The sequence below is a fragment of the Oncorhynchus mykiss genome, chromosome 13 (genome assembly GCF_057628025.1).
Source record: "Oncorhynchus mykiss isolate SJ-2025 chromosome 13, ASM5762802v1, whole genome shotgun sequence".
Lineage (NCBI taxonomy): Eukaryota > Metazoa > Chordata > Actinopteri > Salmoniformes > Salmonidae > Oncorhynchus > Oncorhynchus mykiss.
Genome location: NC_143034.1, coordinates 44852813 through 44868024, shown reverse-complemented (window position 1 = coordinate 44868024; position 15212 = coordinate 44852813). Strand labels below are relative to the sequence as shown.

At 40.1% G+C, this 15212-nt stretch overlaps 1 protein-coding gene across 2 annotated transcripts; it reads left to right on the top strand.

The window, feature by feature from the left end:
• Positions 1-7654: 7654 nt before the first annotated feature.
• On the top strand, positions 7655-14767 carry LOC110486210 (uncharacterized). 2 transcript variants are annotated; one of them, XM_021557639.3, is made up of 8 exons: positions 7655-9042; positions 9270-9460; positions 9590-9789; positions 9918-10017; positions 10112-10474; positions 11148-11304; positions 11630-11757; positions 11969-14767. In XM_021557639.3, the coding sequence occupies exons 1-8, from the start codon at positions 8490-8492 to the stop codon at positions 12338-12340; spliced, it is 2064 nt and encodes a 687-aa protein (XP_021413314.3). In that variant the 5' UTR covers positions 7655-8489; the 3' UTR covers positions 12341-14767. The 2 variants fall into 2 exon arrangements, with proteins under 2 accessions (XP_021413314.3, XP_090052416.1); XM_090196290.1 differs by having other exon boundaries at positions 7824-9042; positions 9590-9803.
• Positions 14768-15212: the final 445 nt, after the last annotated feature.

Here is a 15212-nt window from a genome sequence, read left to right as displayed (position 1 = left end):
CCAACCGTTGTCCTTGTATCAGTATCATGAAAAGGATGGATGTGGACTTCAGCATATAGCGTAACAATCTGGAGATGGATATTAACAGGCCCGAGAGAGAGAGACCAGGGGGCCTACGTAGAAGGAAGTGCAACCAGCATCCTGTCTTTGACTCTTGGGTGGATTCATGTACAAGATGTACAGTATGTGCCTGCACGTGTCTTATTTATACTTAACCTAATATTTTGTTTGCATTGTACAGATAGCAAAGAAGACATGCTGTTGCTGTCTCCATTCTCTACGCCTTATTTCTGTTGACCAACTGTATACTTGCCTATTACTGTGAGTATTCTCCACCAATATAGCATTGCGTGAAGAAACAATGTCGCACGTTTTAGATGGAATATATTGAATGAAATTCAAAAATGGGTTGTAAATATTTTGCCGACTAGCGTGAAGGCCTTATCAATCACTGGTTTCCTCTCCATGTCTCTCAACTATGGTCTAGTCACTTTAATGAACATCATTTTAAGGGCAATTGAATGTTGTATTTGACAGTTCAGAGAAGTAATCTATGCCTGGCAGTCTGCCAGTGGAGTGTGATATAAAACCAGTTAGTAATTGCTCAGACAAAGGTAAGTCTATTTGTTTTCTCCCTCCCTTGTGTCCTGTAAGATTATTTCATTTATTTCTTAGTGTTCATTTGGGTACCTAAACAAACAGCTATTTTTATACATTTTAAACAAAGTCGGCAACAAAGGCGATGCATTCAGCAACAAGAGCAGGGTTGTGGGAAATGAACGTTATAATCTGCACATCATCCATAGTATTGTTCTTTTGCTCTGAGAAATAGGCCCCCTCCCCTCTTCTTACTATTTTTTTTAAATTATGGATCCTACTCTTCCTCTGGTCCAGCAAAACTAAGGCATCTATACATTTTTTAAAAAACATTACAATACATTCACAACAGATTTCACAACACACTAAGTGTGTGTTCCCTTCAGGCCCCTACTCCACTAGCACATATCTACAACACAAAATCCATGTTTGTGTGTGTACAGTGCATATGTTATCGTGTGTGTTTGTGTTGCTTCACAGTCCCCGCTGTTCCATAAGGTGTATTTTTATGTTTTTTAAATCTAATTTTACTGCTTGCATGAGTTACTTGATGAGGAATAGAGTTCCATGTAGTCATGGCTCTATGTAGTACTGTGCGTCTGCCATATTCTGTTCTGGACTTGGACTGTGGAGAGACCTCTGGTGGCATGTCTTTTGGGGTATGAATGGGTGTCTGAGCTGTGTGCCAGTAGTTCAAACAGACAGCTTGGTGCATTCAAGTTAATACCGCTCACAAATACAAGTAGTGATGAAGTCAATCTCTCCTCCACTTTGTGCCAGGACAGATTGACATGCAGATTATTGTTAGTCCTCTGTGTGCATCCAAGGGCCAGCTGTGCCGCCCTGTTCCCTCTTTCTTGCACCTGACCACACGACTGAACAGTAGTCCAGGTGCGACAAAACTAGGGCCTGTATGACCTGCCTCGTTGATAGTGCTGTTAAGAAGGCAGAGCAATTCTTTATTATGAACAGACCTCTCCCCATCTTAGTTACTGTTGTATCAATATGTTTTGACCATGACAGTTTTACAATCCAGGGTTACTCCAAGCCTTTGAGGACCAACAGGGAGGTGAAGGCCCTCGGCAGCTTCTACACCAGGTGGTTAGAGCGTTGGACTAGTAACCGAAAGGTTGCAAGATCGAATCCCCGAGCTGACAAGGTAAAAATCTGTCGTTCTGCCCCTGAACAAGGCAGTTAACCCCCGTCATTGAAAATAAGAATTTGTTCTTAACTGACTTGCCTAGTTAAAAATTTTTAAATTAACAAAACACCAGGGCTATTCAACTCTTACCCTACGAGGTTCGGTTTTCTGGTGTACCTGATAATTATGTGCACCCACCTGGTGTCCTAGGTCTAAATCAGTCCCCGATTAGACAATTAACAAATTCCTTGGAACTGGCTTCGAGGTCCAGAGTCCAGTTTGAGGGTTCTACACCTTCTCTGAGTAGAGCATGACTGGGGAAGCCAGCAGGGGGCACTGTCAGGCTCTAGAAGGAGACCTGGTCATCATCAACAGCAAGAAAGAACAGGTACAGTCTAATATGGATCATCTTAAATCAAAGATCTCCTCTTACTCCTCTTCTTTATTTTTCTGGGATAGTCACCCGTTGTGTCCTGGGGTAATGAAAGCATTGTTTTTGTCTTTTAACATCTTCAGCTCTTGAGCATACTATTGTTTTCCAAGGACTTTCTTGCAGAGAGGGTTGGCAGCATCGGTGCCTCTTCACTTCACAGATTTGGCCTGCCTCGACGCTGAAAAGAGCATATGCAAAATGCCATGTTTTCACTAAATATTGTTATGGGAGTCTAAACCTTTGTATAACAAGCACATTTTCTAAATTAGTATTCTGTTCATTTGGAAATGAGCAAATTGTACACACTTCAAGCATAATGATTTGTCAATGCTCATGTCAGAGATAGATTAAAGTACAATGGCACCACAGATCTAGATTGAGATTCTATATTTATGATTGGCACAAAGTACTGTAACATCCAATGAATGAAAGCATTTAACATACTGAACAAAAATATTGTTGCATTTATATCAGATTTGACTGAGTTACAGTCCATATAATGTTGAAATCAGTAAACCGCTTGCCCACACAACAACATGCCTGTGGTTGTGAGGCTGGTTGGCCGTACTGCCAAGTTCTCTAAAATGACGTTGGAGGCAGCTTATGGTAGAGAAATTAACATTCAATCCTCTGGCAACAGATCTGGAGGACGTTCCTGCAGTCAGCATGCCAATAGCACATTCCCTCAACTTGAAACATCTATGGCATTGTGTTGTGTGACACAACTGCCTTTTATTGTCCCCAGCACAAGGTGCACCAGCTTCTTGATATGCCCGACCTGTAAGGTGGATGGATTATCTTGGCAAAGGAAATTACTCACTAACAGAGATGTAAACAAATTTGAGCACAACATTTGAGAGAAATAAGAATTTTGTGCATATAGAAATTATTTTTGGGCTCAACACTTTACGTGTTGCGTTTTATATTTTTGTTTAGTGTATTTTGTCAACTCTTTCAACCCTGTCAGAGGTTATATATTTTTATATTCATTAATTAAAAGCAAAGGAATCAAGTCTGGGGAAACAATTTTCTAAATTACATTTCATCTCTGCAGTGTCCAGGCAAATGTTCTGTGAAATTTATGACAACTATTTCAATATGAACAATTCATTTGTCTCGATCATTGGCAACATTACTGCTGAATAATTATAGTCAAATCTCAGTACACTTTTAAAAAAAATGTTTTTTATTAACGACAAATCAATACAGAAAGTACACGAGGGAACAAGTATATATAGATTATAAACAATGGACAATCCAGCTAGGGGGTACAATATCACATTACAATTACACAAGGACCTTAAGGAACATACATACACTTACAATTCTAACAGCCTTTTTTGTTAGAGTATTTAACTGTCTTAAAATACAGTTCAATTTCTTTTTGTAGGGTAAGAAAATGTTTTTTGTTTGTAAATTTACAATTGTGTATATGAAATTTGGCCAAAAGAATAATGAAATGAATTACATAAAAATATTTCAGCTTATTTCTATCGTATGTAAAGAATCCAAGCAGTACATCTCTCCACAATAGTGTAAAATCTTCATAAATGTGTTATAAATCTACTCATGTCTTGCCACAGTTTTCTTACATGAATACAATGCCAAAAAAGATGCAACACTGTTTCTGGGTGGTCATTACAAAAGGAGCAATTTGAGTTGTTTTCCTTCAACTTCTTCATATAGTGGTTGGCAGGATAATATTTATGAATAATTTTAAAGGAAACTTTCTTAATTTAGTTGTGTGTGGCAACATCCAAACTTTTTTTCCAACAGATATTTTAATAAATCCATTCCAATAAGGCATGACATAAGGTATAGATACAACATCCTGCTGAAACAAGGTTCGTATCGCTCTGTTGTTGAATGGACCAAAAGAGAAACAATTTTTTTCCTACTGATGAGTCAACAGGGTCAATAGAAGGTTGGCTCTGGTCTTGACACGTTCCTGAATAACAGAGCAACACCTCAGGGAATGGCATCTAAAACAATTGCAAAATCTTTAGGTGTTACAGGGACCTTGTAAAGTGAAAATAATTCCTTATAACTGAGTAAAAGACCCTCTGCATTTACCAGTTGGCTCACCAATAGGATATTATTTTGGAACCAATATTCTAAAAACAAAGAAGTATTTTTATACAATATATCCCGATTATTCCATATATCTGTGTGGAGAAAAATTGTGTTTATAAATGAATGACCATGACGAGAACCTGCCGATGAAAAGCAGAAAGTTTCACTGGAATTTTGTCAATATTATAATTGCAAAACAAGTTAAGGCCACCAAAAGTAGAGAAGACATGATGAGGAATAAAATTCCAGATAGAAGTGGGTCTTCTTGGGAATTGTTTTATCCAATTGATCTTAAAAGTATTATTTAAAGTAGTAAAGTCCAGAAAATTCAGTCCACCATTCTCATAAGTGTTCATTACAACAGTTTTCCTAATGTAATGGGTATGGTTTCTCCAAATAAAGTTGAAAAGCATCTGGTCTATCTCCTTGCTTATTTTACTGTCAAGACATAAAGATAAAGCGCCACATGTTAGTCTAGAGAACTTCGGCCTTGGTTATTAGGACTCTACCTTTTAGAGATAAGTCCCTCTGTAGCCATTGATTTAGCTTCTTCTGGGTATTTTTAATAAAAGGGTTACAATTTAGTAAGCATCTAGACTTCTGATCCTTTGTAATGGTTATGCCTAAATATGTAAGTTCTTCTTTTACTGGAATAACGTAATATGAAGGTGTCACACAATCTTTGACAGCTATGAGTTCACATTTATTAATGTTAAGATAGACCAGACGCTTTGGAAAAGGATTGTATCACATTGATCGATATGAGAATTTGGTTAGCTTCTTAAATAAAAAGTTTATCAGCCAGCTGGCTTATAATAATTTCTTTACCAGCTATTGAAATACCTTGTACAGGACTATTATTTAAAGAATTTGCAAGAAGTTGGGTGATTAATAAAAACCGGTACGGAGAGATTGGACAACCTTGCCTAATTCCCCTCTTTAACTCAAATCTAGGTGAGGTGCTATATGTCAATTTGATAGAGCTGTTACCATTTGCATAGAGTCTTAATAGCCTTACAGAAAAAATCCCCAAAGCCAAGTCTCTCAAGGGAGTGGAAGAGAAACGCTCTACTGTGTCAAATGCTTTATAAAGATCTAAAAAATAATATGAAGCTATCCTCAGTTATTAGGTCTGAGTAGTCAAGTATGTCTAATACTAGTCTGACATTGTTAGAAATATGTCTGTTCCTCATGAAGCCAGACTGTGTTTCATCAATGATTGCATCCAGGACTTCTTTTCTTTTTCTTTTTTGCAAGTAGTAAGGCTAATATCTTATAGTCATTATTAAGAAGACAAATTGGACACCAGTTATCGATGAGCAGCACTTCTTTTTTTAGGCTTAGGCTTAACCCCCGACTCATTGTAGGAGGGAGAACATTGTTTTTAATAATCTCTAAAAAAGACTTCAAATAGGAAGGGAGCTACTTGCTCAGAAAATAATTTGTAAAATTCTGATGTAATTCCATCAACACTTGGTGATTTATTGTTCTTTAGATGTTTGATACTATAATCTCTTCAACTTTGATGGGTTCATCACACTGTTTAGATTCTATATCACTGATAGCGTGAACATTATTCAGTGAGTTAAAAAACATATCTGTGGATTCCTGACAGTACGTAGAGCTATACAATTTTCTGTAAAAATTGCTACAGTATTTAGCGATTTAATGTTTGGTCATCAGTAATAACTTCAATGTTTAACTTATGGATAGTGTTATTTTTAGAGTGAAATTTCTCAAGTCTAAAGAAATAGGATGAATTCTGTTCTCCCTCAATCCATTTTTTCCTAGATCTAATAAAGGCTCCTTCTGCTTTTAATTTATATATATTATCCAGTTTATTTTGTAACTCAATCAGTTCCATCTTCTCCTCCCCCGATAGGCCGGCTGGGGACCTCTGAGAAAGGGAAGTTATCTTAATGATCACCTTTTCCTCCTCAGCTCTTCTGGTCTTAGCAAGATTACTACCATATTTTCTAAGGTATTTGGACACCTCAAATTTAAAGAGCTCCCAGTTCTTGCAACAAGATTATTCTTCACAAGCCCTTTCCCAAAAGTGTGAGAGCAGATCTTTAACCTCAAATGTAACTATATCATTATTTAATAATGAACTATTTAGCTTCCAGTAGGATGCTCTACCAAGGTTCATATCAGGGGTAAATATTTTGATATCAATGTAAATGGCCCTATGGTCTGTGAGGGGAGTAGTATAAATATTTGTAGTAACACACTATCAATACATTTGGATATAAGCCAAAAATTTATTCTGGATTGTCTTGAACCTGTTTTGTTACTCCAAGTGAATGATCTGTCGGCCGGAAACCTCTCTCTCCATATATCAGTAAGATCAAACTTTTCCATAAAAAGTATTAAACCCAAATTCTGATTGGTTGGTCTACCTGGAGGTCATCTATCAGTTTAATTATCTATAGTAATGTTAAAGTCCCCTCCTATCAATAATCACGAATTGGGAAATTTAGATAACCAATGAAGTATTTGTTTCTCTATAGATTCAAGTAACTCCTCATTCTCATGTTTGGTGTTGTACCCGTAGAAGTTTACAGTAATGAGTGTAATGTCATTGTAACTGATCACAAGACAAATAAAGTGACCAATGGGGCCACATTCCGAGTGTAGAATATTACCACCAAAAGTATTTTCCATTGTAGTGACACCAGCCGAGCGTTCAGAAAGCCAAATATCGTTGCCCCACTGTGACCTCCTGAAGTTGTCATCAGCCGAAATTGAGTAAGACTTGAAAAAAGCAAAAATCTGTTTGAAATTGTTTAGCAAATAAAAACAAGGCCTTGCGCTTCACATTGTTTCGTAACCCCCTAGCATTAAGATAAACTATGGACAAAGACAAAACAACAAAGATGATATAAAAGTATAAACTGTAGTAGGATGAGTCAAAGACGTAGGAGCAGTAAACGATAAGGAACCGTGATCTGCACCATTTAAGTCAATTTAATGTGAAAATAGCTTATTCCATAAACTTTGAGCTAGACGTTATCAGGCTTTGAAATTCAATTCAACTCAACTGAAAATTATGTTCAAGACCAAACTAAGGGTTCTTGTAGTAAGAGAGACTAAAAACCCTCTTTAGTGTAATCAGGAACTATTCTGAGAAATAAAATACAAATTAATAATTTAAATAAAAGGGTACCTACTTTTAAGTGCATATGAAAACTGAACATGAAAAAGAATGAATAAAAAATGATTTTACATATACATGTTCCTAATACCTTTTTTTTTTTGGAAATGAGTATTAATAACTAAATAGAACAATAACCGTGTAAAGTCAGAGCAGACCTGTATGCCATTTAAAACAGTATCTTAGTTATTGTATACATAAAAAATAACTACAGCTTTCAATCTTCTTCGTAAGTTTGTAAAGAAAATAGGACTTCCGGTCATACAATAACAAACTAATACATTGAAGTACCTGAGTATTCCTGAAAAATAGTCACCTGATGCTTGTTAGGTAAACAACATAAGAAAAATGAGAATACCATGGCTGAAATCTCTGTATGGCTTCACACCGTTCTCTTCTGACGCTTGCTGCCTCTTGCAGATGACGTTTTATTTAGGGGACGATAGCTAGCTAGAATCGATAGCTAGCTAGCTAGAACGCTTCAAAAATTGATATATTAATGTTTTACTTTGGTTTAAAGTCCCAATCCCGCGTAGACGTCAAGTATTGTTTCGATAATTTGCAGTGAAATGTTGGTGACGTTAACTAGTTGAATGAATCTGTTAATTTACAGCGATAGCTTGTAGGAAATGATTAGCTAGCTAGAGAGCCTGTTTTGTTGCTAGCTATAATAATGGGGACAACAAAAGGAAAAGGGGATACCTAGTCAGTTGCAAAACTGAATGTATTCACCAGTCTAACGCATAATATGGTAGTAATGTTACTAGCTTAGCTAGCTATGTTGACATTGGTTTTTGGGTTGCCAAGATATCTGTAGTTTTAGGGTGGAGAGCTAATATGATTGTTCTTAGTAAAATTCATATTACTCAGTGTGTATCTCTAGTTGACGCTCCAAGTGAGGGAGGCTTAGAGATGTGGTCATATCAATTATCAGAGAGGAAGAACTTAAGCAATAACTTATACTAGAGAATCTTTGGCAATACCCAGGTTTGGTGGCTTTTGAATAGACTAGCTACATATCATCTCATAGAGCCCGAAACTTGAAGTTGGTGTCTAAAGTCACAGAGACAGCCAGGTAGAGCTGTGCCAAGATGGATGTCCAGTTGTCCATCAGCTTCCTGAGGGACAGACTGGGCGGGGCCATTGAGGAGGCAGTGCGTACAGCAGTGGAGTCTGTGCTGTGTGAGACTGTGCGTCTGTTAACCGGGCTCCAAGGGGACCAGCAGCAGGGACTCTCCTCGTTGACCCAGAGGGACCAGGACACCCTGGGACTGAAGCAGAGGTTAGAGGCCCCCAGTGGGGGTGACTGGAGGGTGCAGGCTGGGTCTTCAGAGGCATTCTGTAACACAGGACTGAGGGGGGTTGTTGGGCGTGGCAACATTAAGAATCCAATGGGTCAGACCACTTGCTCAACCTCCCAAGCATCACAAAGGACCACCGTGGAGCCCCATCCCCAGGAGGTGGTGGAGGACTGTGCTGGACTGCCTGACCCATTTGACCTTGTGTCGGCTGGGCCAGTGATGGTGGACTTTGAGGAGGGTCAGGGCATGGGGATCCCAGAGGAGTGGGAGCTGATGAACAGAGTGTACAAGACGGAGCACAATGAAGACATGGCCCTTATTGACGGGGGCGGTGCCACTCACTGTAAGTCCTGACTCAATGTAGTGAAAGAATGCCTTAGTGAGGGAGCCTCTATTGATATCGTGACTTGCAGTGTACTGAATGTAGCCTCGCAAGCTGCCTGATATCGCGAGCTTACAGGGAATGGTATATCCGAACAGCGAACCATTCATGTCAGTTTGCGAGATCAGGCGGCTTGCTAGGCTACCTCTCATGCTCTTCCTCATTGTCTCCTCTCTGCTAATGTTCAGTTGCAGATGACCACAGGCTGCATGAAGGAGACCTGAGGACGGTGGCTGTGTCCCTGGAGGGAGAGATGGCTGCCAAGCCCCAGGATGCATTGCACCCCTGCTTCAGCCCAACCAACATCAAAACAGAGCGACCTGATATGGAGAGATGCTGCATGGCTGAGGAGGCCCTTGCTCTGCCCCATCCTGCCAATGTGAGTAAAGCACATCTACTCAGTCCTCGATCGCCGACCTCATAATCTCATAAAACATATTAGGCGCTAAATGGTAATTGACATAATGTGATCCTCAGTCCTTAACTTATCTAAAACTGTCATTCTCAGAGTGGTGTGGAGGCCGGTGAGTTTGGGCAGGAGCAGGTGGAGGCTGGTCCACAGGACTTTGTAGGTCGCCTGCGCCTGTGGCTGGAGCAGCTGTGTCCTGAGGTGGTGCGGGAGTACGAGAGGGAGGGCTGTCTGTGTGAGCTGTCCCGCAGAAAGCTCATAAAGTTCTCAGTGTCCTTCATTGTGGAGGAGTTTGGATTGTGAGGAGCTGATTGTATGTGTGTTTGGGATGAGAAGGGAAGGGACTGAGAAATCTGAGATTTTTCTGTTCTATTTAGACTCAATGTTTTGTAATTGTTTCTGACGTTTAATCTCCTGTCCTCTGCAGCTACCCTACCTCTGCTCAGAAGACCATGCTGGCAGAGCACATAGTGGAACTCTTCCCAGGACTCAGACTCTGTGCACCCTCTGCTGGCATCAATGGCATCGTGAGTTAAATTGATTAGTAGTGTAGGATTCACATAATTCTCACTTACTGAACAGACAATTATGTCTTTTAATTTTCTCTCTCTCTCTGTGTAGGAACACTTGTACGACCCTTTGTCCCGTACGGGTTACATTGAGACGCGCCTGCGCAACTCTCGACGCACCCTTGAAGACCACAAGAAGAAGTATGTGCTGAAGAGGCGTCGGCCAGAGCCAGGTCTGTTGGACCCCGCTGGACCTCGATCGGGACCTGGGCTCCTGGAGAGCCAGTCCAGTGAGGAGACGCAGAGGTGGGTGGAGCTGATGAAGAAAACCAGGCCCCTGACCAGGAATCTGCCTGCCATCCACGGTGCTATGGACCTCACATTCAACGCACGCAGGAGGTGGATCAGTAACACACGGCCTAGTATGAGGGCTGTGTTGGCCGAGTACCCACGTTTTCTTGACGTACCCGCCACGGTGAGTCCAGTCGTCATGGAGAAAGCCACTGATGCTCACTAGACTAGAAAGGCCACAGATAGACTTGTAATTAGGTTCATTCCATGTCATTTCAGACAGGTATGACACCCACCATCTCAAATGGTTATGAATTTGTTTCTGAAGTTAGAGACTGATAAGGTTAGCATTCTCGCAACATTATTTTAATGATATATTATTCAATCGCTGAGAAATTAAGCTAATTGATTTCGCCCAAAATGGCCCATTTTTAATTTATAGGATTCATATATTTCTGAAATATTATAGTACCTAACATCCAATTTGAACTAAACTTTTTACTAACAATGAGGTAAGATACTGTATGAGGAATCAAAGATGTGGTCAAAAGCTGGCCACTTGAGTATTCCTTTGGATTCCTCATGTCTATTTATTGATTATGATATGAGTCCTATAAATTCAAATAGCCTATTTGGATGCAATCAATTAGCTTAATTTCTCAGACGATAAAATCTATATTTTTAAACTAGAATATTTGTGGAATTAATTGTTGTACCAGTTTCCAAACAACAAACGATTTCAGAACAATTTGAGTAGGTGGGTGTAAAAAAAACCTCTTTCTTGTGCTTTTTGAAGTGGAACAACCCATTGGTGACTACGTTTATTATTGGGATCTGAAAGGTGTTTCTTTGTTCAGATTGACCTGGAGTTTGAGAGGATGTTCCCAGGTAAAGGCCACTCTTTCCTGGCCCAGTGGTCGTCTTTCGTGTTGCCCAGGGTGTACCAGATCGCAGAGTGCGAAAAACACCCAGACATCTCAGCACTTCTCCAACTGGCTGCCACACAGCAAGGAGGTCAGAGGTTAACTACACTGAACAAAAATATAAACGCAACATGTAAAGTGTTGGTTTCATGAAATATACAATCTCAGAAATTGTCCATATGCACAAAATGTTTATTTCTCAGTAAAAACTTTTAAATTGTTGCATGTTGCGTTTTATTTTTTTGTTCAGTATACATGGAATAGACACTTTACAGTCAACCTCCTAATAAACCATTGACAGACTGACTGAAAATGATCTGTATGATTTACTCAGGGGTCAGAGTACATTGCTGTGTTTTGTTTGAGTTGTTTTATGCCAAGTTTCACAGCTTTGTTCCCCTCTGATTCCTCTGCAGACCCCTACACCCTGACTATGCTGAAGGTCCTGATCTATGTACTACCACCAACAAACACCAGTAGAGCCTCCTTACCCTCCAGGAGCAGTGTCAGGCAGGCCATTCGGTATCTGGTGGACATTGTACCGGTGAGCAACATTTAATTTTTTTTTTTTTATACTTCCTGATCAGAGTAATAAACTCAGACATTTCCTCATTGCCATATAGAGTAACAGTTTGTGAACTAGCGGAGTTTTAGAAGGAAATTGTTGGCAACTTTAGAAGGGTAACAATGACTTTTCGAAGGAATGTAATTGAAGAACCCCCTTGAAAGACCTTTCCTCCTTTGTTCCTCTACAGATGGACACCGAGGTGTCCTCCTTATTCTATGACCCTACCTCCTTGGAGGGCCCAGAGTCTGCCTCCCACGCTCAGCCCTACATAGTGAGCGTGGGGCCCCTGGAGGCCCCTGGCCGGCAGCTTTGCATCGTGTTCCCCGTTGATAGGATGGCAATCCCCCTGCCTCAGGAGGGCCTGAGCAATGCACTGGACAAGCTTTTCAAGCTTCTGCGTGTGTTTGAACAGGGGTACCCAGATCAGCTAGCCTCCCTGTATAGCTTCCTTGAGCACCTCTATGGGCTGGAGATGACCCCACGAGATAACCATGACTCCCCCAGTGGCAAGGGATCAAAAGTGCTTGAACTTTTATCACAGCTCCACATGCCCTCCTGACAGAAGGCGTAGGTCTACACATGAATTGAACTCGCCCCACAGACTTACCTTTTTCTTTGTATTTTTTGGGATTGCAATTTTATCATAGCCATCCTTTACAGAACACGTCCTTTACTATGTTCTGAATTTTCCCCAAAATAAAAAGTATGTCAGAATGAACTAAACAATGCTGATGGAAAACTGGTGTGTTATACAGTACCAGTCAAAAGTTCAGACACCTACTTATTCCAGTTTTTTTTGTTATTTTTACTATTTTCTACATTGTAGAATAATAGTGAAGACAAACTATGAAATAAAATATATGGAATCGTGTAGTAACCAAAAAAGTCTAAAACAAATCAAAATATGAGATTCTTCAAAGTAGCCACCCTTTGCCTTGACAGCTTTGCACACACTTGGCATTCTCTCAACCAGCGTCATGAGGTTGTCACCTGGAATGCATTTCAATTAACATGTGTGCCCTGTTAATTTAAGGAATTTATTTCCTTAATGCGTTTGAGCCAATCAATTGTGTTGTGACAAGGTAGGGGTGGTATACAGAAGGTAGCCCTATTTTGCAAAAGACCAAGTTCATATTATGGCAAGAATTGCTCAAATAAGCAAAGAGAAACGACAGTCCATCATTACTTTGAGACATGAAGGTCAGTCAATCTGGAAAGTTTCAAAAACTGAAAGCTTCTTCAAGTGCAGTCGCAAAAACCAAGTTCTATGATGAAACTGGCTCTCATGAGGACCGCCACAGGAAAGGAAGACCGAGAGTTACACTACCGTTCAAAAGTTTGAGGGTCACTTAGAAATGTCCTTGTTTTTGAAAGAAAAACACTTTTTTTGGTCCATTTTTAAAATAACATCAAATTGATCAGAAATACAGTGTAGACATGGTTAATGTTGTAAATGACTTTTGTAGCTGGAAACGGCTGATTTGTAATGGAATATCTACATAGGCATACAGAGGCCCATTATCAGCAACCATCACTCCTGTGTTCCAATGGCACGTTGTGTTAGCTAATCCAAGTTTATTGTTTTAAAAGACTAATTGGTCATTAGAAAACCCTTTTGCAATTATGTTAGCACAGCTGAAAACTGTTCTGATTAAAGAAGCAATAAAACTGGCCTCCTTTAGACTAGTTGCGTGTCTGGAGCATCAGCACTTGCGGGTTCGATTACAGGCTTAAAATGGCCAGAAACAAAGAACTTTCTTCTGAAACTCGTCAGTCTATTCTTGTTCTGAGAAATGAAGGCTATTCCATGCGAGAAATTGCCAAGAAACTGAAGATCTCGTACAATGCTGTGTACTACTCCCTTCACAGAACAGCACAAACTGGCTCTAATTAGAATAGAAGGAGTGGGAGGCCCCGGTGCACAACTGAGCAGGAGGACAAGTACATTAGTGTTTAGTTTGAGAAACAGGCACCTCACAAGTCCTCAACTGGCAGCTTCATTAAATAGTACGCGAAAAACACCAGTCAACGTCAACAGTGAAGAGGCGACTCCAGGATGCTTGCCTTCTAGGCAGAGTTGCAAAGAAAAAGCCATATCTCAGACTGGCCGATAATAAGAAAAGATGGGCAAAAAAACACATACTGGACAGGAAGATTGGAAAAAAGTGTTATGGACAGACTAATCTAAGTTTGAGGTGTTCAGATCACAAAGAAGAACGTGAGATGCAGAAAAGATGCTGGAGGAGTGCTTGACGCCATCTGTCAAGCATGGTGGAGGCAATGTGATTGTCTGGGGTGCTTTGGTGGTTGTGAAGTGGGAGATTTCTAAAGGGTAAAAGGGATCTTGAAGAAGAAAGGCTATCACTCCATTTTGCAACACCATGCCATACCCTGTGGACGGCACTTAATTGGAGCAAATGTCTTCCTATGACAGGACAATGACCCAAAACACAGCTCCAAACTATGCAATAACTATTTAGGGAAGAAGCAGTCAGCTGGTATTCTGTCTATAATGGAGTGTTCAGCACAGTCACCAGAGCTCAACCCTATTGAGCTGTTGTGGGAGCAGCTTGACCGTATGGTACGTAAGAAGTGCCCATCAATCCAACTTGTGGGAGGTGCTTCAGGGAGCATGGGGTGAAATCTCTTCAGATTACCTCAACAAATTGACAACTAGAATGCCAAAGGTCTGCAAGACTGTAATTGCTGCAAATGAAGGATTCTTTGAAGGAAAATAGTAAAAAGAAAGTCAAACCCTTGAGTGAGTAGGTGTGTCTTAACTTTTGACTGGTACTGTATATTCACTGCATTTCTCATTGACAATGCAAATACTTACATAAAACTAACATCTTGTATGAATTTTCTGTGTGGGGAAACGATACCGTATTTTGTACTTTGGGATACCTTTTCAGTTTTTGCACAATTGCTTTAGTATTTAACTTGCTCATGATACTGTTGTTTTTTTAAATAAAAAAATATGAATGTTTTCACTGTCCACTATTTTAATGTGAAATATGGGTGAGGCATGTAATGGCATAATTTTCTGTCCTGTCAACACATTTATGTAATGCATGACCAAGTGATAGGTTCTTTAGAGTCTATGTTCAATCGGTGGCAGCAGTCAGATAAAATGGCCCGGTTTGAACTTGCCTATGGGTCATCACACGGCTGTACACGGCTGTGACTATAATCGAAGAGAATTGTCTTTGAAGATAATGCGGTCAGCATTTGATTGTAAGGAATTCTAGGTCGGGTGAACAAAAGGACTTGAGTTCCTGTATGTTGTTGTGATTACACCATGAGTAGTTAATCATGAAGCATACACCCCAGCCCTCCTCCTTCCCAGAGGGATGTTTGTTTCTGTTGGCGCGATGTGTGAAGAAACCGGGTGGCTCTTCCGACTCTGACAACATATCCCGAGTGAGCCATGT